General features: G+C 44.7%; 1 protein-coding gene across 2 annotated transcripts in view; it reads right to left on the bottom strand.

Annotated features, from left to right (window-relative positions):
• The window catches only part of LOC110496365 (protein Jumonji), an 86233-nt gene extending 61742 nt beyond the window's left edge, over positions 1–24491 (bottom strand). For both annotated transcript variants that reach the window (XM_036952932.1, XM_021572227.2), the window contains exon 1: positions 23770–24491. In XM_036952932.1, coding sequence (XP_036808827.1) covers positions 23770–23814 — 45 coding nt within the window. In that variant the 5' untranslated portion in view covers positions 23815–24491. The remainder of the gene's footprint in view (positions 1–23769) is intronic.

The following is a 24491-nucleotide window of genomic DNA, read 5'->3' on the forward strand; positions in this document are numbered from 1 at the left end:
CTTAGGTAGTACTTCAAAGTATTTTTACGTAAGTACTTTACACCACTGCCAGGCAGACCATTAACCGGCAGGTAAAGGTTTATCCAGGAAGCATGTTCACCAGGCAGACTGATAACCAAGCAGCCAACAGGTACAGCTTTACCCAGGCATCCTTCAGGCAGAGCCTCAACTAGGCGGAGCGTTAACCGGCAGGTAAAGTGGGCGTTCCGCTTCATTAACGCTGCGATGACTGAGCCAGAGCAGATTTACCCAATTTAGGCAGGAAATGACATGATGTCAACGAGCTGAGGAGAGAGGGAGGGAGAAGAGGCGGATGCTGCCAGAGAGTGAGTCTGGTGATGGCCGTCAGAAAGCCTCAAGCAGAGCAAACTGAATTACCCTGCTCCTCAAGGACGGGAAGACAGGACAGTCTAATTACATTACTACTGGGGGAGGACGAAGGGAGAGGGGCTGTTGGATATGGCCATCTTGGAAATCAAGTCTGCTTCTGAGAGGATAAAGGTCAACTGGTTCAGCAGGGAGATGGAGGGACAAGGTGGAGCAGGGAGTTGACATAACAGGACAAGGCCACGGGAGAGCAGGAGGAGGTCGATAGTGCATTAAGGAGAGAGAGGCGAGAGGGAGCACGTGCGAAAGAGAGCGGGGAAAGATTGAGAGAGAGGGACGAGAGAGTGTACACGAGCGAGCAGAGAAAGAGATTGAGGAGACACACAGGGCTGAAGTCGGCCAGGCGGTCTGTAACATGTGCAAGGGCCTCTGCACTAATCAAAAGGTGCTTAAAATAGCAAAAACAGCAGGAGGAGCAGGCCAGGCTAACAGCCTCGGTCTGTAATCATGTCCCCGAAACCTCTAGAGGAAGGGCTATATAGTAGCAACACACAGGACAGACCGGCATGGCAATATAACATAGGAAAAGATTCATCTGAAAAGGCCTGGAATATCATGAAACAATAGTGATAATCAGTTTGGGGATTCCAGGCTAGGAAAAGATAGGACACAAATCAATGGCATTAGAAAGGGGGCAGATCAGCAGGTTCCCTAAAGCCTAGGAGGTGACATTATATAATGTGTTATTGATTATTCCACACAGCAGTCCATGAGCACAGGGAAAACACCCAGTAAAGCCCTGGCTGCGATGCAGCCACTTAGGAAGGCAGTGTCAGAAGGACATGAATGCAGGAACTCACGATTTGGCAGAACTAGGGAAACAGATGATGTTTGGCTAAACAAACACTAGGCCCATCCCCACGGCAACTAGAACTGCTAACAGCCATTTGAAGTGAGGGGGAGGGGTTAAATATTTATAGGAGATTCGACTAACAAATCACATCTTTTTTCTCATGGGCAGGATAGAAATACAATATAGGATGGCATCTGCTGAGGCAGCCTGCCAGAGACACATCTCACCCCAACAGACAGCAGCACTGATGTGGCTCCAGCCTCTCAGAAAAACACAATAATCCCACCATCCACTGTGCTAAACATTCTACCAGACCAGATACAGTTTTAATGTCATAGTATGATCAACAACCCTCTAATTAAAGACTAGTCTTTCTGCTACTTCCTCGTCTACTCGGATTCCACTTTACAATTACATTGAGAGAAACATAAGGGGGAGTGCTGTCACATTCTGACTGACTGGCAGTCATGCTGGGCTGGGATAAGAGGACACAGGGCTGGTCGGCGCGCATATATGACTCAGGCAGCAGACTCGAAGATGAACAGACTGAGCGAACAGAAAGATGATCTTGATGTGCAGCCAACGAAAATGTGTATATCGAGAACTGAGATCTTGTCTGACTGTCCCTCTCCTCCTACTCAAATACACAAAACGAGACAGATGCACACCCAAACACATTTCTGTGAGAAAAGCTAGAATTTGGACAGGAAGCAAGGCCACTTTAGAGCAGCAGCTGAGGCAGTCAGTAACTGGGGCATCAAAGATCATGGACAAGTATGATGAGACCCTAACCCCCCCCCAACCATAACCCTATTACATATTAACGATGACAGGTTTAGCCTGGAGGGTCCAGTGGGGGCAGCCACTGGAGCAAACACGCATCCAGACACATCCACATCCAGCTAAAACCACAGCAGCATCTGCTAGTTAACCTCTTATGCACTGAGCGCAGAGACCTAAGAGTACGCTTGACTTGGTCCGAGGCTCCATACTGTAGCTTTAACCAGTTCTTGGTGATGAACTAAAAGGCAGAAGGCCTCCATGCTGGCTGGTTGGCTGAGAGCACGGCATGCAGGGCTCGACGTCAAATGCTTGTCCACTTGTCAGGTGCACAAAAAAAAAAAATATTTTTTTTTTAATTCAGTTGTCCGAATGTACATGTAAAAAATAACTACAACAATTACTTAGATCAGAATTGGATGAGGGGCAGTGCATGGTTGACATTGAGCAAATTACCTATTCCTATGTCAATAAATATGTTATATTTACAACGTGATCTAGTCTCCCCATAGTAGCGGAAAACAATCTGGTCAGAATTATTTTTTCTTTCTCTCGCTCTCGAATGATCTGGGCCAATAGCCGAAGTAGATTTTTATAGCAGACACTCCCAAATGTTAGTATAGTGTCTTATTGTTATAGAAGCCCAAATGTTCCATTTCCTCTATTTGATAGAAATAGGACTTGGCCTATTATGCCACTCACTGCAATGCATGCGAGATGTTTTAATAGAACAATGAATGAATCTAGTTCTAGGCCATCTCAGAAAGTTAAGTTGTTTATGAATAACACAAAAACCATGGGAGGCCTAAGGTAATAAAAGAGACCGAAGAAACATTTGCAAGACATTAAAATCTAATGAGAAATTGGAACAAATCATAAGACAATTGATGCATGAGGCAGAAATAAAATATCCATCCTTGCGAACCAAAATGACCAAAGGCCTAATCCTACTAACTGAAAGATCAAAAGCATGATGACAAATTAGAGTATTCACCAAACTATTCTAACAAAGTTTGTCCTATAGTTGCAGCTTTGAAATGAGAATCCGTACAGAAGTCCATGCCATTCTCAAAGATTAATTTTGAATGACAACATATTTTAGGCCACAACAAGAGAAATTGAGCAAACAATACCAAGATGGGAAAAAAAATCAAATAGAATTGATTTATTTTTTAAAAGGAGAAAAGCTTATGAAATCCATTATACATAGTTGGTCTAGAACTACTTCCATATTACTCTAGCAATGCGCAACCTGCCCACAACGCATATACAGTGCCTTCAAGAAGTATTCACATCCCTCGACTTCCTCCACATTTTGTGTTGCAGCCGGAATTGAAAATGGATTAAAATTGAGAATTATTTTAGGTCACTGGCCTACACACGTCAGTGGAATTGTTTACCTTCACAAATAAATAATGAGAAGTATTCAACCCCTTATGGCAAGCCTAAATAAGTTGATAAATGTGTTTAACAAGTCACAAGTTGCATGGATTCCCTCTGTGTGCAATAGTTATAAAAATAAACTTTATACACTAACTCATATCAGTACTTCACACATACAGATAATTGTAAGGTCCCTCAGTCGAGCAGTGAATTTCAGAACACCCGTTTCAACCACAAAGACCAGGGAGGTGTTACAATACCTCGCAAAGGGCACCTATAGGTTGATAAATAAAATACCGACACTGACTATCCATTTGAGCATGGTGAAGTTATTACACTTTGGATGGTGTATCAATACACCCAATCACTACAAAGACAGTCATCCTTCCTAACTCAGTTGCTCAGTTAAGTTTAATGGCGGTGATAGGATAAAACCGAGGATGGATCAACAACATCGTAGTTATTCCACAATACTAACCTAATTGACAGAGTGAAAAGGAGGAAGCCTTTACAGAATAAAAATATTCCAAACCATAGGTCCTGTTTGCAACAAGGCTCTAAAGTAATACTGAAAAAAGTGACAAAGCAATTCACTTTTAGTACTGAATACAAAGAGTTATTGGATTTGCCTCAAACATACATTACCACGCACCATATTTTGATAATCAACAACCAATGACAGCGCATGAAGAATTGAGAACAATCAAATGGACAAATATTGTAGAATCCAGGTGTGCCAAGCTCTTTGAGACTTGCCCAGAAAGACTCACAGCTGTAGGTTGCTGCGAAAGGTGATTATAACAGGTATTGACTCAGGGATGTGAATACTTATGCAAATTATATATTGCATTTAATTTTCAATCCATTTACTATGAAGTATCATTATGGGGTATTGTGTGTAGGTGGATAAAAAAATAAAAATGTATTCTCATCTAATTTGAATTCCGGCTGTAACAAAATGTGGAATAAGTGAAGGGGTATGAATACTTTCTGAAGGCACTGTAGTGGCCTAGGCCTAATAAGAGAATGAGGCAAAAATGCAAATCAGTTCATAATTATCCAGGTCTGAGGACAGCGGAGTTGCTCTGCAGCCCATGATGATTTTCAACCCATCACAAGACGCAGAGCCAGCGAGGCTCGTTGACCGTCACTCGCTTCTCCCGCGTTTTTCAGAACACACAGCCAGATGTGTAGAAGCCTCGGCCTCTTTCGTGCCACAGCTCCACCAGAGTGGAATAGGCTATTCGAAAAGATTTGGATTCACTAAATATATATTGTCCATGTCATGATTCCTCTCGTCCCTCAATTAGCAGAAGAGCCAAATGCATAGTGGTGTGTATTTTACTTTTTGGTATGGCTGCTAGGGGGAAATAACATAGTATATCGACGAGCACAGAAAATTCATTTATTTCCTTCTATGTACTTCACTCGTTTTTTCAGTAACCCTTTTGGCGTTGCAGACCTTTTTGGGGTCGGGACAAGTGACTTCAGCCTTGTATAAAAATGGATCTGTCCTAGTGGCAAAAAAAAGTTAAAACGTCAACTCCTGGTCATGTAGGACTGTGAATTTGCAGAGTTTGTTTCAAGTATTATTGTCACGTAAACAAGTACAGTAAAATGTCTTGCTTGCTCTTTCCCAACAATGCAGTAATCGAGATAGGTAGAACAAAAAAGAAAAAAAGAAAATGAGCAGTTCAGTGGAGACTACTGCATTAGAAGCAGCTCTGCTCTCAGCGCATGGCATGCAGTTCAGCAGCAGCAGCAGTGCATGCTCACCTGACCCGACCACAACACAGAAACCCAGAGCTGTGAGCTGGAGAGCAGCAGAGTGGGTGGGAAGCTGGATGAGCTGAAGAAGTAGGACATGTGGCAAGGGTCCACATTCTACAAACCTTACCAGGCAGGCACAAAATGGATGTTAACATAGTGTGAGAGAGAAAGTGTGAGAGAGAAAGAGTGGAGTTTGGACGAGGCTGGGGCCTTAGGAACTTTTTCAACCCACAGAGGCAAGAATATCCCCTAGGACAGACTTCCTGGAGCTACAGTAATACCAAATAGAATAACATTCATAAACACTGTTTACAAGTGCTGTTGCAGATTTGATAGTGTTAAGTGCTTCCAACATAACACTTGCCACATTTTCAGTTGCAATTTGTCCCTCCAGTAAAATCTATATAACACAATGCAGAAATGCAACAAATGGTATGAACATTCCAGGGTTAACAAATAGGCTTTAAATGATCTGTTCTAGCACCTCTATACTCTCAGGTTGGTCATGAATGTCTAAGTGCATCACTACTTCTGCACTAGTGTAAACTACATTCCACTGAGTCTTTGAGCGTCCAGTTTAAAAAACGCAGGACTCGGCGCCACCAGCCATGCTCTGCTATGGCTTGGCTATATTTGAATACCCCAAATTCTGTCTGTGCATTACAGGCTTGTGCTGCAGCAGACCCTGTTCATCTCTTTAGTAGATAACATACTTCGGTCTGCTGCCGAAACAGTTCAGTTCTATTAGAACACGTAATCAGCTAAGCCCCCAGAGCAGACCCCCCCTCCCCCCCTCCCCCTTCCTGGGCCAAACTCCATGACCCTTCATCTAATCATCAGCCTGGAGCTGCCTGAGAGAGAGAAGACAGATCAAAGGCTGGGCTACAAAGGGGGGCAGCACTGAGAGAGACCATAGTAGGGTGAGCCATACCAGACGAGTCAGGAGAACCCACTACTACTGCAGTGCTGTGACATTGAGACAAATAACGTTTATATTAAAAAACAGCCCATTTATACAGTCTGCATTGGTGTTTAATAGGTCTACAGTGATCTTGTCTGACAGACTAATGGAGGGGCCCCTCTGTGCCTTAACACAAAACCATTCCCATACCCAGCAACCATATGACTCAGTAGAGCCTGTTTAATATGGTGGTGGGGGAACAAACCACTGGAGGTTCAGTCAGTTAGGTGCATCATGTGACTCAGTTAAAGCAACACAGACTATTCAAGCCTTGCCAATGCTGTGTGTTAGATTACTTAGCCTGACCGTCCGATAAAGTTCCACTTTCGTAAGCTTCTGAAGCCCCCCGAGGGCCACCTCGCTGCTCACCCCACCCAGGTCCCATCTTTAGGGTCTAGATGCTTGGGTGACTGAATGCCTCCCCGCTCCAGAAACCACTGGAGGTAATTTGTCTGATGGTTAACGGTTAGTCACTGGGTCTCCCCTCCCTCCCCTCCTTGACAAGTCGTCTCTGCTTAGAGTAATGTTGTTAGCCAGGGGGCGGTATCCCCCAGAGACATGGAGGCAGGCAGGGGTCTTCAACCTGAAACCAAGGACACATGGAGAAACAACCACACCACAAAAACAGTCCTAATGCCCACCGGGTCACAGAACCAATGGCTGAAACACTACCGACAGAAGTGGAGAAACGCAAACACGCTCATCTCAAACCTGAACTACTGCACATTGCCTCGGTACTGGTACTCGGTGTACATAGCCTTATTTTATTGTGTTACTATTTCATATAGAGCATATTGTAATTTATTTATGTATTACTTTAACTCTGCATGGTTTGGAAAGGGCTATTAAGGAAGCATTTCACGGTAAAGTCTACAACTTGTTTTTCGGTGCATGTGACAAATACATTTGATTTGAGCTGAACATTTCACAGCTTCTGACATCACCACAAGGCACCGACAGCGAGAGGAATGACTGAGAAAGAGAGAGTTTCCCTTTGGTGACAACACTAGTTTCCTTCGGCTCAGTCTCATGACCGAGGAAGATCTCAGAAACATTCATCAACAAAGCAAGGAGCTTCTGGTAGGCGATACACAGATGAGTAAAAACCACTTCAGATATTGATGTCATCTTCCTAACAACCCACTCAGGTTAAAACCAACATAATGATTGGATGTGATGCAGGGAGGAAGCGCTGAGGAAACTACCGTGACTAAGCCATCCTGAATCATTCTTTCATGTCTTTATCATTATTCTACGGACAGAGGTTCTCATGAACACATTTCTGCTGGGTGGGAAAGTTTGCGAGACAGCTAAAAATAAGCTTGAGTCCAGCACACAGGAGCAGAGGAGGCTGCAGAGAATTTAAAGTCAATTTTGACAGCACAATAAACTCAAACTGGAGGTCCTCGCCTTACCCAGATTAATCCTAATTGTAAACTTCCTTATCAGGCAACTCCTTCCTCCATCCATCCACCCCCCCCAATATCTTCTTCCTTAAATTAAAAAAAAAAAAAAAGCAGTCTTCACTTACACCTGGCTGTTGAGGCTGGCTGGGTACCAGTGGCTGCCAGAGGAGAAGTCTACTAGGAACTAAAACACCATGGAAGTGGTTCAGTTATATCTCCTACCGGCACTAGGGACAGGTTCAGGTTGTGAGTTGTGATCAGTGACAAGTTTCTCCTGTTCAGGCCACGGTCACTTTTACTTGAACAATAAAATACCCAACTCATTCAAATCACAGTATTTGTCTAGATTAGAATAATCAATATAGTTAGTTAAATTTAGCATTGAAATAGGGCAGACAGAAAATACATTAGAGGGATGATGACAAAACTCGAGCCACGTCTGTGTGCAGACTGTACCCACCTCCAGCTGATCCGAGCTACCTCAGTCTGCATTCACATGTTACTCATCCTCTGGGCCAGATGATCTAGGTGAATGACAGGAGTTGGGAGGAATAGCCCCCCCCCCCCCAAAAAAGGGGGAAAAAAAGAAAAGAGGAAGAGCTCAAGAAAGCAACTTGAATTGAGCTCAGTGATGCTGAGCAATCAGAGTCTGCCAAGCAGACAAAGCATCAGCCAAAAGAGAAACCATGAGAGCAGAGATCAGTCTCAGGGAGACCCAATTACACAGTCACACCCTTGCGCCGTCACTTCCTCGCACACAGGCCCGTATTGACAGTCGCACAGGGGCCTCTGCATGAATGCTTAAAAAAGGGTTATCCTGCTTAAGATGAGCTGTATTGTGGCAGGGAGGGCATGGGGGGAAACTAAGGCGCCACCAGGACTGTAACCCCACTGTCCCCAGTAGGCAGACAGATCGTACAAAAGTAGCTGGCCGAAACATCTGTTACTCAGAGAGCAGCCATTGATATCTTTCCCAGTCCTCCTCCCACCTTCACACTACTGTCACTGCCAGAGGACATTGCCAGTCGAAGTGTGACATGTCAGTGCACCACTAGTCTCTTGTTCATCTGCTCAGTTGAAAACGTGCAAGTCTTTTTCCTCTGGTTCCTCCAAATCTCCTCTACAGCCAGTTCACTGCAGTCCAGCCAAGTCAGTGGTGGGTGGGGATTTTGATTTGAACCAGACTAACCAACTACGTATCCTCAATAGCAATGTTAACCACACACACACGACATAAATGGCATCCCTATTTTGCACACATTTATTCCCTGACCTCTAGAACATCCTGTTCTATAAAAGCTACTTCGGAACACTTGGAAGATACTACATTGGAGTAGGCAGTTCTGTGGGAATACCTTTGACAGAGGACATTCCCCTTGTTCTGGCCAATGTGACTCCATTGTTTTTCCTCAGGTTCACACACTCATTTCCAAATTAACACGCGCACATTGTAGGTAACTTCAATGACGTTATGAATAAAGGCTTCCGTGATATGGTATGAAACTCCTCCATCTTCCTGTGTTTCACCTCGTAGAATAAAGCCAAGGCTACGGAACAACCATAGAACACAGAAACCTTTGTTTCCATACCGTCACTTTCCCTCAGCTCCCACACACACACACACAGTCTGCTCCCTGGGATCTCCATCCACATGATGTAATGCTTCGCTACAGACTCACACTACAGTCTGTTCTCTCAGTTTTTAGTGGCCAACAGACCAGGCTACCAGACAAAAACTGTGGCATCATCATGGGTCAAAGATTAAGAGCTACTGAGACCAGACTTTTTCCTGCAAATCAGTGATGTCCGTTTTCCATTTCCCCTTCATCGGAACTTCTGACAAATCTTTTCTAGGTGGTTCTCTCATTAGTGAAACTCCTGACACCAGTCGTCCTGTCAGACGGCAGTGGGGATACTCTTATCGGGTATCAGATTTCTGAATGGACATAGGCCGATGACCCACAATGCCACACTAATGATGTAACCACCTGAACAGGAAGAGCAGCCAAAAGGTCCTGTCTGGTCACCATGGGGAAAAACTGGACATTTCCCTGCAATGCTGCTATCTAGCTAACCCATAGGAATAAATGAAACCCTCCCTTTCTTCAGGCCAGGACTGCAAGGAAGCTTCTCAACCACACCTCAGTGGAACCTGGAGAATTCACCCAACAGACTAGGGTTGGCTGGTCAGTCACCCACTTACAGGAGGCTACGGTGACTTTCACTTGTGTGTGTGTGTGAGTGTGTGTGTGTGTGTGTGTGTGAGAGAGTGTGTGAGTGGGGGGGGGGGGGGGGGGGGCGTAGTGCCAGTCATCTGAAAAGAAACAAACTACTTCAGAAGTGCTAAGTCAAACTGTTCTCTGGTCTTAGGCCTGGCTGCCAATCCAGTCAAAAGTTTGGACACACCTACTCATTCAAGGGTTTCTCTTTATTTGACCTATTTTCCGCATTGTCGAATAATAGTGAAGACATCAAATACGAAATAACACATATGGAATCATGTAGTAACCAAAATCAAGTGTAAAACAAATCAAAATATATTTTATATTTGAGATTCTTCAAAGTAACCACCCTTTGCCTTGGCAGCTTTGCACTCTTAGCATTTTCTCAACCACCTTCATGAGGTAGTCACCTGGAATGCATTTCAATTATCAGGTGTGTCTTGTTAAAAGTTAATTTGTGGAATTTCTTTCCTGCAATAGTAAAAATAAAAGAACCCCTAGAATGAGTAGGTGTCTAAACTTTTGACTGGTACTGTAAAATCAAATACAGGAGCATTTCTGGCAGTCATCTTTGCATGAGTGTGCATGTTCGTGTGTGCCAGTCTGAATGCTGGTAAATGTGATCGTCTAAATTATGAAAGGAGGAGAAAAGAAGAGCAGAGACCAGAGGGATAGCTTAGTGACCAGGGTCTGTGGAACGCTCTAGTGAGTGAGAAAGAGGGGAGGAGCAGGAAGAGAGAGAGAGAGCCCTTACTGACAGAGTAGATTATTTCAAAGCCTGGTGTGGTGGAAACACACACACAGACCGGCTCCATGCTTCCTGAGTTGATGTTGCCATGCATGAGAGTTAAAAGACAGGAGTGTTGGCCACTTGTAGACTAAAAACAACATCCATTTGGGATTCCATGCAGTTTGATAAGGGTGATAGAAGCTTCAAATAATCTTGAGCCAACATTACACAGAAGTGGGGGACCTTGTGAAACTGCTGTGGTCTTAATATTTTATTGATCTCTATTCAGCTTTACGTTCAGGATATTTTACGTCAGCAGCAGCTCAGGGCTGGATGGAACGGAGGGCCGTGGCAGTGCCATCCTGAGCTCGTTTCAGCTCCTATTAGCCATTTAAACACATGACAAAACCCAGGGGAGGGAGACTACCTTCCTACCCCCCCCCCCCCCCCACCACCACCGAGCCCCTCAACCCCCAGAGTCTGGTTACACTGCTGCTTGCCTATCAAAAGCACTTTGTTCTGCCATGTAGACCTCAGCCAACTACACAGCAGAGTGAGCAGGGAGCTTGGCAGGGATTGGCCAAGGCATGTGGGTGGCTCCACCCATTCTCCCCCCATGCCCTAACAACAGCAGCATGCTGGTCTCTCCCTCTTCGCTTCCTTTCTCTCCTCAACAGACTAACTGCACTCAATCTCTCTCCATCCAGTTCTGTCACACTCCCTCTGTTCATAACCCCTTTCCGGTCCCGTTTTGCTGGTCTGTGTGGAGAAGCCGTCATTATTCTCCACCACCGATCTCCATTTCCCCCTCAACCCTATCACTCGTCAGTTCGTTTCATGTCTGCAGCACGACACTGAACAGACCCCTCCAAGCACAGAGGTTCAGCGGTCACACACACACACACGCCTCCTGGGCCTCTTGTCTAGGGGCTCAGAAGCAGTGGGAAGTCAAGCTGGTTGCTGGCGGAAGGAAACACTGAACAGAAACACAGTAGAGAGGCTGAGACAGCAGAGGCATATTTGCTCTACGCAGGCCTGCTTGACGCAGCACAGCGCAGGGTTGACGAGGCCTCTGATCTGACCTACTTTTCAATCGTCACTACAGGAAGATAACGGAGTAAAAATGGCAGCCGGTCAGTTCCTCTGACTGCTCAGGTCCACAGTGCCACATAAGACCAGGTGAAGCTCTATTTCATCTGGTGAAGAGAAGGGTGGGGGTGGTCTGTGTCATTGTGGCTCTCCCTCCTTCCCCTCGTTGTACTACCTCGTTCCACTCTGAGCAGAGCGGCAACAAAGAAAGATAGGCCCTTGCCTTCAGCTCAGAAAGGTGTTAGCAGCAGCCTGTGTGTGTTCGCACGTACGTTACTATATCCAGCAATTTGTCCAGGCTGTACCATGGATAGCCCAGGTGGAGGCGGACAGCCCACATCTTTGGGAGTGCGAGCAGAACAGACACATGGCCCTCGAACACAGCTAGCACCTGTCTGAGCGGGAGCAAAGCTGCCTGGTCCACATAAATAGGAAGGTGAGGAATATGCTTCTCATTTGCAGAGTGACAGAATCATGCAGCAAGGTGTGAGAGGAGTGATGAGCAGTGGCTCTTTTGGGGAGATGGAGAAACAGGCTCCGACAGCCTTCCTCTAATGTGAATGGGCAGTTTAATTACTATAGATTTATTTTGTAGAACTAGTACAGGAAAGGTCTAATAAAATAAGATTTGATTGTATGATGAATACATTGAATAAAGAATGAATTATAATTTCACAAAAACATGGTGGTGTGTGTTCTTATGAGGATACCTTGTGTACCTGTCCTGTTTCTATTCCAACTTCTGTCTGTTGTGGCTTTAGAGAGGAAATGTTATTTTCAGCAGAGCACAGCTGTGCATATATCTCACACATCCCTATTCAGACAACTGCCTTTGTCCAAACAGCCTTGAAGAATAAAAGCCAGTTAGATGTAGACAATACATTGATACTGGGCTTGGCAATCCGCGTCAGTCCCATCCTCCTTTGCAAATACATAAAACTACATTAAAAATCACGGCACATAAGACCTTTAACGCGTTACTCCATTGTTTGGCATAAGAAATATACAACAATTAAATAGGGCCAGCTGTCAATCAGCCATTGTAAGAAAAGCTGAATGAGTGAAGTTCCGGGTGCTTCCCAGATCCATGTTGTTGCTCAGAGTAGAATCACTGCTGTACAATCACTGGTCTCATATTACCATACAGTTGGCCTACACTACGCATGGCTGACCACACCGTTAAACACAAACACCTGCAGACATCAGGTTAGTGGAACAGGTTCTCACACACACAAATGAAGGGGGGTATGTGGCATTGTCACAGAGTCGCTTTCAGAACGGACAATGGCAGCATGGATGGAGAAGACAGGCAATGAACAACAGAGTGTAGGGGTGAGGAGAAACCACAGGGGGAAAGTTTATAAAGTAGGAAAAAGAAAAGGCAGTAGTAGTTCTATACCTCACAGAATGACCCTTGCACAGTCACTTTATTTGGTCAATATTTTCTTAAGGGCTTGTAGTAAGCATTTCACAGTAAATATTTTCTTAAGGGCTTGTAGTAAGCATTTCACAGTAAATATTTTCTTAAGGGCTTGTAGTAAGCATTTCACAGTAAATATTTTCTTAAGGGCTTGTAGTAAGCATTTCACAGTAAGGTATGCACATGTATACGGCGCAGGTGACACAAAGTTGGATTTGATTTGCATTGGAGTTATTTTCTCAGAGAGCAAAAGGAAACAGTATATTAAAGCTATTCGTCAAATCCTGTGAGACAGAAAGAAACACTTGGCCCTGAACACAAAACTGAAGCCAAGAGGGGTAGAGGTATAGACAGACGCCAAGACGTCCTACTGACTGATATAAGGTGATAATCTAAATTTGGCTGTCAATCTGTGGGCTCACTGGGAACAGTCGTGTGTTTGAGGAAGAGACGGCTGCTTTTGGAATCAACTCCTCTGACAGGTTCTTCATACATCAATGCCCTCATTTGGGGAGAGAATATGCACACTGCAGAGTCAGACACTCAGCTTTTCCATGAATTAATGTCACAGGACTAAAATAAAACTGTATGGTTTAGACTCGCTTCTCTGGTGAGGAGGGAGAACATTAAACCAAACTAGCATGAAGCACTACTGTCTACCTTTATCAATGAATGAAAAGCATTTAGACCTTTATAAATTAAAGGCAAATAACCAGCTCCAATACATCAGAACTGAGTATAGTCAAACTCAAATATCTGTTTCAGTGGCATGGACTGAAGAGAATTTAGAATAAATAGCCAACACAGCTGAGAAGGCTGTGCACAGACCACATTTACACAAACATCAGTGGTTCTATTAAACCTCATGGGATCCCCAAGACACAGCGGGCCGTGTCTAGACTTGACAGTTCATGCAGCTTTGGAATTCTGATCAGAGTTCTGATCATGGAATTCTGAAAGCGTCAGGAGTCTACACCTACATGTAAATGAGTCTACAGTGTCCAGTGTGTCCGGACTCCCTTTTGACGGGCTATATTCAAACGCCAGTATGCATTCTACAAACGGTGGAATAGGCTAAATTATAAAATCGCAACTGACGGCAGTAGCTAACCTCTGTAGTTAGCCAGCTAGCAATGCTAAAGGGATTGCAAATGAATGAGCATATATCTAGAAAAACGCAATTGTTTGACCTTCTAAATATGAACTAGCTGGCTAGCATTGATGAGGCCTGCAAAAATGTTCCTCACATGCTAGGAATGTATTTCTGGAGACTGGCGGGAGGATTGCTGGGCTTCACCCACTGTATGCGCTTCCGGTAGCCTGACTGCATTCAGACGAAGGAGAAATTCCCACACAACGCATCCCTGACCACCTGATGTGGTCAGCCAGATCTGAACAGAATTAGACCACAAAGCGACTTTTGTACATCTAGACCAGTCTTTTCAATGCGATCTTTGTATTCTGATAGCAGGAGTCACATGGAAGTGTCAAGTGTAGACACGACCTGAGAAACTACAAGTCAAAGGCATTGTGAGTTTCTCTGGAGTGGGGAAAGAGAGGCAGACTGACAGTTTCACGGTACTGTGGTTTGAGGACAGACCGAGCGAACGGGGCACACATCTGTAGCTGTCGCTCACAAGCAAGCAGAGCGATTGACAGACAGGGGGATCCATGCAGCACCGTGCTCCCAGAGCCATGTTCCCAGTCAATTAGTAGTGGGGAGAAGAAAAAATTAAAAAAATAAACTAGGCTCATGGGAGAGCACATGGGGTAAGAGGAGGGTTACTCTTACCCCAAAACATAGGAGTATTCTGCAGCTCCCATCATGCACCATCACTGCGGTTGGGGAGCTGTGTTGATGCAAGCGTGAGGCCAGACCCCAGCACAGCCAGTAGAGCGCTGACTGAGCTTAGAGACGCAAAGCTGCTTTGTTCCGTCTGTAAACGTCCAGGGTCAGAGGGTTCACAGCATACAAACGCTGTGCTTAACCCCTAACCGACCTACCAGCCATGTTCCAGGAACCAAAACAATAGCAGCAGAAAATGTCATTGGTTTTTCCTCAGCACTACGGTTACTCAATATAGTCGAGGCGTTTGACCATCATATTTCAACTGTATTCATTTTATTCACAAGCTATTCTCCTTTGACGTTCAAACAAAGTAGGCCTGAAAATGACCCATAACAATGGAATCTATTTCTCTGATGGAGACAAGTTATTTACAACAGGAGAAAAAAAGCCAGACAGCCAGCAGCAGCCGTGGCTTCAACAGATTCATGCCCCATAAAAATAGAGGTGGATGGATTTCAGAGAGTAGAGTCGCCTGCCAGATGCTGGGAGACTAAATGATTGTGTTAGGTTGTAGTCGCACTACACAGCTCTGTTAGCTGGAGGAAAACAACTATCAGGGCCAACAGAAATTAAGTGGAGGATTTCATGTGGTTTAATGAAGCTGTGAACTCTGCTCTCCTGCAGCAGGCCCAGGGTCACCAACAGGACACACTGTGGATGACAGATACAAGCAGCTAGTGATTAGCTGGCCTGGACTTTACAGGCCAGTTTGACTGGGAGGGAGAAACTTAAACTGTCACTAAAGCGCTCTCTTTCTGCAGAGACAATGAGTGGACTGGTAGAGTGAAGCTCAAAGGAGATGGCTGCAGGAGAGAAGGCTGAGTGTAATGCTAACTGTCAGGGAGATAAGATTAGCCGTTACTTTGCTGGTAATGGAGGAGACCGCAACAGAACAGACAGTTGACAGGAAGCTGACCACAGAGGGGCCCCAGTATGGCTCTATACCATGCTACTGCTCTGGGCTCACAAACACTCACTGACATGGACATGCATCCAACGCGGTGTTGGCTTCTTACACCACAGCCTTTAAATCTAATAGCCAACAGAAACTAAGAGAAAAAGGTCCATGCCCGTATAGCCCAAACACATTTTTTGTATCTCTTGTTCTGGCAATTATCACATACTGGAGAAACGTCATTGGGAGGAAAGATGTTTGATATGCTCTTTACACAAACCACTGCTGAGGAAATCATGATGAAAGTGGCCATTCAGAGTGCAGGGCTGTAGATTACAGTGGGCAAGCCTACTCCCAGACACAAAGCCAGGTGTTTAGCGGAGCTGCTCAGGTTGTTTGGGGCTCACAACACTAAAGCCCCTCACTTGCACAGAGCTGCAGAAAACAGGCAATTAAGAGGTGATTTTCACCTCATAGCTTGGCCCGTTTCCTCACAAAGAACCACGCTGCAGCCTGGGGACTGGAGGAGAGGAGAGGCCCAGGGAAGGAGCTGCAGGAGTAGGACAGGGTGTTGTTACTGGGAGGCAGTGTACGGTGGGGCCGTGCGCAAAATATTATGATGTATGAGAAACGATTAGATCAGATATAGAAGGGAGGGAGGGAAGGGTCCCCAGCAGACTAGAGGAGCAGCAGGGTTGATTCATACCTCTATCCCTTTCTCGCTCCTTCCTTCTCCTTCTCTCCCTCTAGTTGGTAATTGAGCTCAAAGGGATCCTGTGGAGGTGAAATGTACTTTGTCTCAGGTACACAGACAAACCTGGTTGCCACGGAGACAGAGACACCTAGTTACCACGGTGTCACCGCTTACAGGATCCTCTGCCAACGTCACAGTAAACAGGAGAACCACTCACACACCTCCTGTCCTGTCAGGCCACGTCACAGACAAAGCCACACACCAAACCATGGCTTCTGCCTCAGCCAGTGGGTCTGGCAGATTGTCCAGTGATATAGGTACCTCAGACGCTCCTCCTTCAAGGTTGGCAAACGGTTCCACTCAACTATGTCTGAGCACCAATCCAAGCAAGACCATTCAATACTCAGAGGAAACTAAATGGCTGCCTCTCCTCCACTTGCTCTCCATTCAGGTAGTAAAGTAAATGTGGCAACAATGACTGATAGGAGTAATAATGCCTCAGTTGATTTCAGTGGAACTGTCATTTACAGTACCAGGTAAAGGTTTTCTGGTTTCATTCAAAATACAATAGTGTGATATTAAAGGGAACAGGCCTCAAACAGCTAGTTCTGTCAGGCAATGCCTTAGTTGTGAAATACTTGAAAGAGCACAAGAGTGTAAATTGCCACACATTTCATACCAAAGTCAGTCATGCCTCTCAGCCTGTTACCTACACACACCCCTCAGTAGAGTCTGTGCAAAGCTACTTTACAGTCTAACTTCAGCTCTCTACTATGTTCAGACACTGGAGTGTCGTGTCTCAAAACAGACCGATGGACGCTCCATTCTGCCCAGACTCCAGCAGTTGCTATAGTAACGGAGTGGCTAGGCCCCCTCCGATGGCATGGAGAATGGAAAATACATTTCAAAAAACCCTTCTGGTCACTATGGTAACCCTGTCTTTAGGTGACTCCCAGATTCAGTTTACATTACATGGCAGAGTTGCTTTGGATTGAACTTCTATGATTACCAACTGAAACATTACTAAATATCATACTCTGTCCTCAGTCACACACTATACTATAGGCCTAGATAGACACCTATAGGCCTAAATGACTGTAGTGTAAATCTGCTGAAAATTACCAATGTAATGAGATTTAAGCAAGGCTGTACAGTATATGGATCTGACGTAAGCTACATATATTGTATGACGTGATCAACATTTAGATCAGTTTCCTTTACCCGGCTCGGTCATTAGCAACGGTAAAGATCGAAATTCTACCCGTGACAGACCCCAATTTAATTATTTCTATCCTCTTTAGTTCTCAGACTGTCACAGGTTGTGGTTTTTAGTGCTTCCTTTGGGAGGGTTATTTGATCCAGGGCCATGGGGCAGGGCCAGCCTTTCAGCCTGGGCTTTGGCTCCCTTCCCTGGGTGTACCAAACACTACAGTCCCCTGCTGTGAGGCCTAGTGAAAATGTAGCCGCTAGAAGTGCCATTAAAATGCTGCCATTGTGCAGAGAGGAGATCAAAGAGGCATTACTTTTGTCTGAATCAGATTTCTGACAATTCTTCTATTTTAAATATTAATCCCACTGTTGGGTCATAATGAACATCTGTCAATGTGCTTTATGAAACCACATATTGTGAATAATCTTTATAAGTTTCAGGCCGCCAAGACAACAGCAGAATGTGTAGCTAACCAAACTCCTGGCCTTGTGTTTAGCTGACCCACAGGGACAAAGCACAGGGTGCCTGTTTATGGTGAGAGAGGGAGAGGCAAGGTGAGGTATTCCAACAGTTTACACTACATCTATCTGGGGAAGATTCCAATGTTTCCTTTGGCAGTCTGAAGCCAAACAACAAAATGTGGGAAGAATGCAGCGCGAAGAAACCACCAAGGAGACGGATCTCCCGCCAAACAGATGAATACAAACACACTACAGACAAATATACATGAGTGTTGTAAGCAGCAAGATATCCCACCGCCAACCACTCCACAGCAGTTTAGAAGAGCTTCTCTGGCTAAGCGGGAGAGAACTGCCATAGCTTCTGCTCTCATGCTGATCCCACTGGAAACGGTGTCGCTCTGCTCTTTGCACCTGGCTGAGTAATGACACTGAGGGAATAAAACAACAAAAAAACTCAGTATTCTATTACCAGACAAGATGGAGCAGGAGACTAATGTGTTTCACATGGTGCTGGAGCACACAGAGCGATAACTAACTCGCCTCCATTGACCTACATTTTTTATTTTTTTTAACTACGGTTTCTTGCCTCCCCACCTTTGAGCTGTGCGAGTCCACCCCTCCTTCCCCCCTGCCACTCGGTCCCCACAAAGCCAATGCAGCCCACCCAACTACTCCAGCAGTTTATAGTGAGCAGAGTACACACTGCAGCCACTTACTGCACAAGCTCATTACTGTAGTAAATCGAGAGGGGAGCTGCCACCCAGAGTTAGGCCTGTCCTCAGAAGGGGGGGTGACGCTTGTTGAAAAGGCTGCATTAACATGCACCGAGGGAGAGGTCATCTTTCAGAAAACAACACCGGCTTGTTCAAGGGCCTCAAATGACTGCAATAAAAATGTAAATAAAGAGATACCTTCATCGTCACAGTAAATATGACATCGGAGTAATGCTTTGACTCCAAATTAAACCGTGGATAAGTCAGTGTGCCAAGCTAACACGGGAGTGGCCAAAGGTCCCTGTGGGGCTCTCTGGCAGGAAACAGATATTATACAGCTGCATATGAAATATAACTATTATATACCACTACAAACATCATTGCATCACCGATTTATATAGAATAAATTGGTGGAAACCTAGAACCCAAAAACTACAATGATGAGTGCGCTGCGATTCAAAACTCAGACATGAGTAAATACGAGTTCTATAAACCAGGTATAACACAGCTGTGTAATCTGATTATCAACTATATTTAGACATAAGAGTATAATGATTTATAAATCATGTTGAATAACAATATATGGCTAAAATAGCCTCCTCGTTGCCCATTCAGCAGCTCATCACGCATCAAGGCATTAGGAGTCTGTAACATGGATCAATATAGTCAGAATGGAACCTCTATTGCTTTATCCCTGGAGGCTTACTGCTGCCTGATGAAAGTAAGTCAGAGTGGTAGAAGGGGATCTAGAGATAATACCGGATTGACCGAGAGTATAACTGATGTGTCCAGCCCCAGCTCAACCATAGAAGCAGTCCATGCACTCACTCTCCGCAGGGTCGGTCACAACACAGATGTTTCAGGTTTTCAACCTAACTTCCGTTTGCCCTAAAGAACATATGTAGGGACTCCGCTGAGGCGTCTTTTTACGCCTGCTATGTTAGGTTAGGGGTTGGATGGCAGGACTAATGATTCCATTAGCCTTTACAGTCAGTAGAGACTCCCTAGAAGTCTACCGCACTCTGAACACAACCCTCACCAGCTGAATGGGCTCGGCCAAAGTGTCTTGTTCATAATGCCCGCCTTCCTCCCCTGTTCTGCCCTCCAGTCACAGCCATACAGCCTACCTACTACCGTCAAGTGTCCTCCCACCTCAGGGTTGAAGAATGTTGAGGCAAAACCAAAGACATCTAAAAATGCTTATTCAGCTCCTCAGGGATTCAGAACAGATAAGCTTTGGCTGCCACACACACTGTGTAGTGCAGCTTGTGTCCCACTCAGGGCAGTCCAGCCAAACCCACAGGAGTAGGAAGACATAAATCATGGCACAAAATGAAGCAGAGCATTCAGTGAGAATATGTGGTGTACTCGAGTCTCATACATAACATATATTCTGAATAGTCCTTCAATACAGCAATGTCAGACAGTCTCATTTCAGAATAATCGCACATATGATAGAGTATATTTCAGCACATGATTACAATATCAAACCCCCCCATTTATATGATATCACAGCAGTTCATCTGCCTGGTACAGCATGTATGGCACTACCCTGGTAGTTTAATAAAATAGTGAATGTGCCTGGCTGGTAGTTTGCCCATAAAGAGGTTGATCTAATGAACAGAAAGGGAACTGTGGCCTTGTGCAGAGATTGTGCCGAGATGGTAACGGCTGATAAGAGAAAGGTCACATTACATAACAGGGTAACAGGGGCAGGGTGTGTGAAGTAAAGCTGTCGTAAAAATCAGGGAGAGACAGAGAATGGAGAATAGGAGGCGATCTGCTGGCTGCAGCTGATCACTGGCGGCCCAAATTAAATCGGGCAGTTTGGGGAGCTCCCGTAACGACGCAGTAAAGTGGAACATTGTCTGTTGGCAGACGGCAAAACACAGAGAACTGAATAGAGCCATCAATAAATGCAACAGCATCAGAAGGCTGTGTCTGCCAGTTCCACTCTCTCCACGTAGAGCCGGCTCTCCATGTACTGTGGAGTCAGTGGTCCCGCCGATATAAAGGAGGAAAAACTATGATTAATACTAAGAATGCTTGAGCAAGAAGTTGGAAGGTAGTGGTGTAGAATGAGGTGTCTGAAACCTTCCTGTTGAAACCTACCTCACAGCATCTTACTGGCCCAGTTACAGTGCCAAGGTTCCTCAGGGCGGAACTGTGAACTCTGCTGTGTTACACACACACACACGAAGAAAACGAGGATTTAAAAAAGACCATCTGCATTAAAACAGAAGGTTAAATGAAGCACATTCAGGCTCAGACCCACAAACTCTCATGGGTGGATATGAGGCAGAAATTTAAATAGTAAAGCTGAAGGACTGGGGAGGGGAGGGAGAATGGGGACGGAACTTTTACAGGCCTCGACCCCGGCCCCCTCTATTTTTGTTTCCTCTTTTTGTGCTCCACACACCGCGGTGGATTTTTCAACTTGGCCCTCATCAGTTGTGTGCCTGATGAAACAAACACTGACAGCTTCTTTACATTTGTAAAGACCCCTGCAGCAGCTGTGCTTATCCCACCACACAGCCGAGCTCTATCCCAGCACACAGAGGCCAGCCCAGTGCCACAAAGCCTGAATCAGAGGCAGCTCTAACCCACCACACATCCTGAGAACAGCCTAGTCAGGACAAAATGGCCCTGGCTGCACGTCTCCTCTCAGTATGTTCAGTTAAACACCACAAATCTAGCAAACGCTGCTACCCAAATGAGTTATTACACCCCCGCCACATTCTCTCAATATACAGATATCATTTCAGAGAGAAAGAGTGTTTGTGCCTCTAAAAAAAAAAATTGGGGGTGGGGGGGGGTTAACTTGTGTCTTATCAAAGGAGCGGCAACTGCCTTGTTTGCATTATAAAGTGTTTTTTCCCCTGACCTATGAACTTTAATAACATGGATGGAGCACATGGGGGATATTCACAACTCACTCTTTTCCAGTGTTCCTGAGGAGCCAAGCATGGCTAATTTTCTAACGCTAATTAAGGGGACGTTAAATCAGAGGGGCCAAGAGTTGTTCTGGGGGGAGGGTGTTGCGTTCTGAGTGGGGGGCCCCTGGGGGCCTGAGGAGAAGGGGGCACCTCCAGGTTGTTTTGTTGTTCGCATGGTTTGGTCCGACCAGATTTTTACCCCAGCTGCTGCAGCTCAGCAGATGTGACAGCCATGTTCCGTGCAGTCCAATTCCACACACAAACATAGCCATATAAGCATACATCTATAATTACATAAGTTATGAATAAAATATCAGACAATTTTAAAACTTCATTCTTGAGATTTCCCTAGCGTCCTTTTCGTTTGTTAAATTAGCTCATCTGTCCCAATGAAAGTTGGAAATGTAGTGCATTGATTACTTTAGCATTGCAGTGAGAGTTGAGTATGTTAGGGAGAAATAGTATCACGCTCTGGGGAAAGTATTGAGTATATAGACTAGCTATATGCTTAACACTTCGGGAAATTAGTATTATTTCACCTCATAATATATAAAAGTATAACGTTTTAATCACGTTAGAGTGGTATGTTTGGGCAAGGCCACAATCACACCTTATGAGGGTCCCACTGTGCTTTGATAACTCAAGTGTTGTGGGCCACAAACAGCAGGCCCACACGTGGCCAAAATGTTTTGAGATTAAATATATGGAAATAAAAACGTGCATAATCGGAAATTATGTTATTATTCAAAGTAGTTCATAATAACTTCACATTGTTTCCACATGAGGAAAATTCACACGAGGACACGCAGTAACGTGAGGGTTAAACTCAGCCAAGGGATGTGCCAGTGTCTCCGTTTGAGTACGTCATTGGTTAGTTTACGCCTGTTTTAAAACTCTAAAATATTTAAAATCTTTGGGTTACACAGAGGGTAAAAATCTTGAAATTACCTAAATTGGCATAGCCCCTTTGACAAATTCGCCGGTAATAGGTAGTTGCAGATAGAAAATGGTCGCTTCTTGCCTCCCCTTCACACGAACCTCTGCAATGCGACTGAAACACCACCTCTTTAAAATTACACAAAAAACAAGTTCGCATTTAATCTACTATCCCCTTTAACACTTCGTTTAGCCGCATCCAGGGTCTCCCGTCTGCTTAAACATAAATACGCATTTAGGAAAAAAAATGTCCGAGAAGCTTTAACATTCTGACTCAGCAAGCTCAGGCTGCAATATATTCCATTCCTTGAGGTAACATAAGTGCAACACAAAATTAAAATGATCAGACCCTTTATCGCATATCAATGTTAGTAAACCAACAGACAAGCAACTCCCCCTGGGCGTTCCACAACGATTGTAAAATGATTATAAATTCTTCGCAAATGTTAAATTGCCTAACCCCTGCGTCCTCTCCCTACGGAGAAAATTAAAGAGCCACTGTCCACTCGTAATGGTCGGACGGTGCTTTTCAGTTACACTCAAGTCACGTCAACATAACTAAAGTGAATGTTGTTGTGATATCCAACAGCAAAACAAGTGTTAATTTATAAATGCCAGTGTATAGAGAGAGGGCTGCTCAGGATGGGGGTATGCAACCCGGAATCAGCCATGGGAGATATGGCGGTCTCTCTTCGTGGCTCTGAAAGGGACTAAAGGAGAAAAATATATTCTGAAAACAATTAGCCAGCTCCTGTGGAAAATTCTGACTTAAGTTGTGGAAGGTTTATTGATTTATCGTACAGTGATGAGTCCTCAATGCGCATTGCCCTTCCATTGCGAGTTAATAATCAAATAAATAGCCTTGTCTTATGTTGAAGAACTGTAGCGACACAGACACTGTATAAATATAACAGACTATAAAATCAAATACGTCTAATTGATAACACATTCTACAACTTCAATATCTGAAAGGCAATTCGACCCCAATAGGCCACAGCTGTGTAATGGTAACCTTCCTACTCCGTGATCGAAGTGGATGCATTTTCTTCGAAACGGGCGAATTGAACGTGCAAACTTATAAAAGGTCAAATTATTGTATGCACAAATGACAATAATAGGAAAGTAACTACTCACGTATTTCTTTTGGATGATATTCCTCTTGGGTCTTTCCTTGCTCATTCTGCAATCCAAAATATTTTGCTAAAGAGAGAATGGCCACATGAATTTCTTTCTTTGACTCTCGCTTCTCCCGGAGCACACCAAACACAATTTAAATCCCCGGTCTGTTGGGAGCTCTCTGGCTTCGTAGAATCCTCACTCTGGGTTTCCCTCGGCGATCTGGTTTTCGTCGTTAGATTCCAAATTAAAGGTCCACGGCGAACAGAGACAACCCAAAAACAAACTCACGTCGGCATAACATACTCAAAACAATTCACAACAAATAACTTCCATTCGCAAAACCCCCTCGGCGTTCTCTCTCCCGGCTATCCTGACATGAATATTCTAAAGGTATTAGTCATATTATAAAAGTCACATCTTGTTTGAGAAGAGGATATCAATCGAACCAAATAAATAAATAAAATAAAAAAGGTTCGATGTCCCGTTTTGGCTGGAGCTATCAGACGACGACTGTTGGCTACTCCAGCGCCGCTGCTATTCTGAACGAGGCGAGCTTCTTTCTTTCCCAGGTTCAGCCTATCACATCCGTTACCATGGACAGCGGCAACTTTAAAAGACCGTTTTTCGGGCACCGGGTAAAAATTATTTTACAAAACGGGAGATGAATAATATATCACGGATAAAGTAGCCTACTTTGTTTGAAGGAATCGGATCCCCACACGTAGGCTAGTTGTTTC

Source organism: Oncorhynchus mykiss, chromosome 18, assembly GCF_013265735.2.
Source record: "Oncorhynchus mykiss isolate Arlee chromosome 18, USDA_OmykA_1.1, whole genome shotgun sequence".
NCBI lineage: Eukaryota > Metazoa > Chordata > Actinopteri > Salmoniformes > Salmonidae > Oncorhynchus > Oncorhynchus mykiss.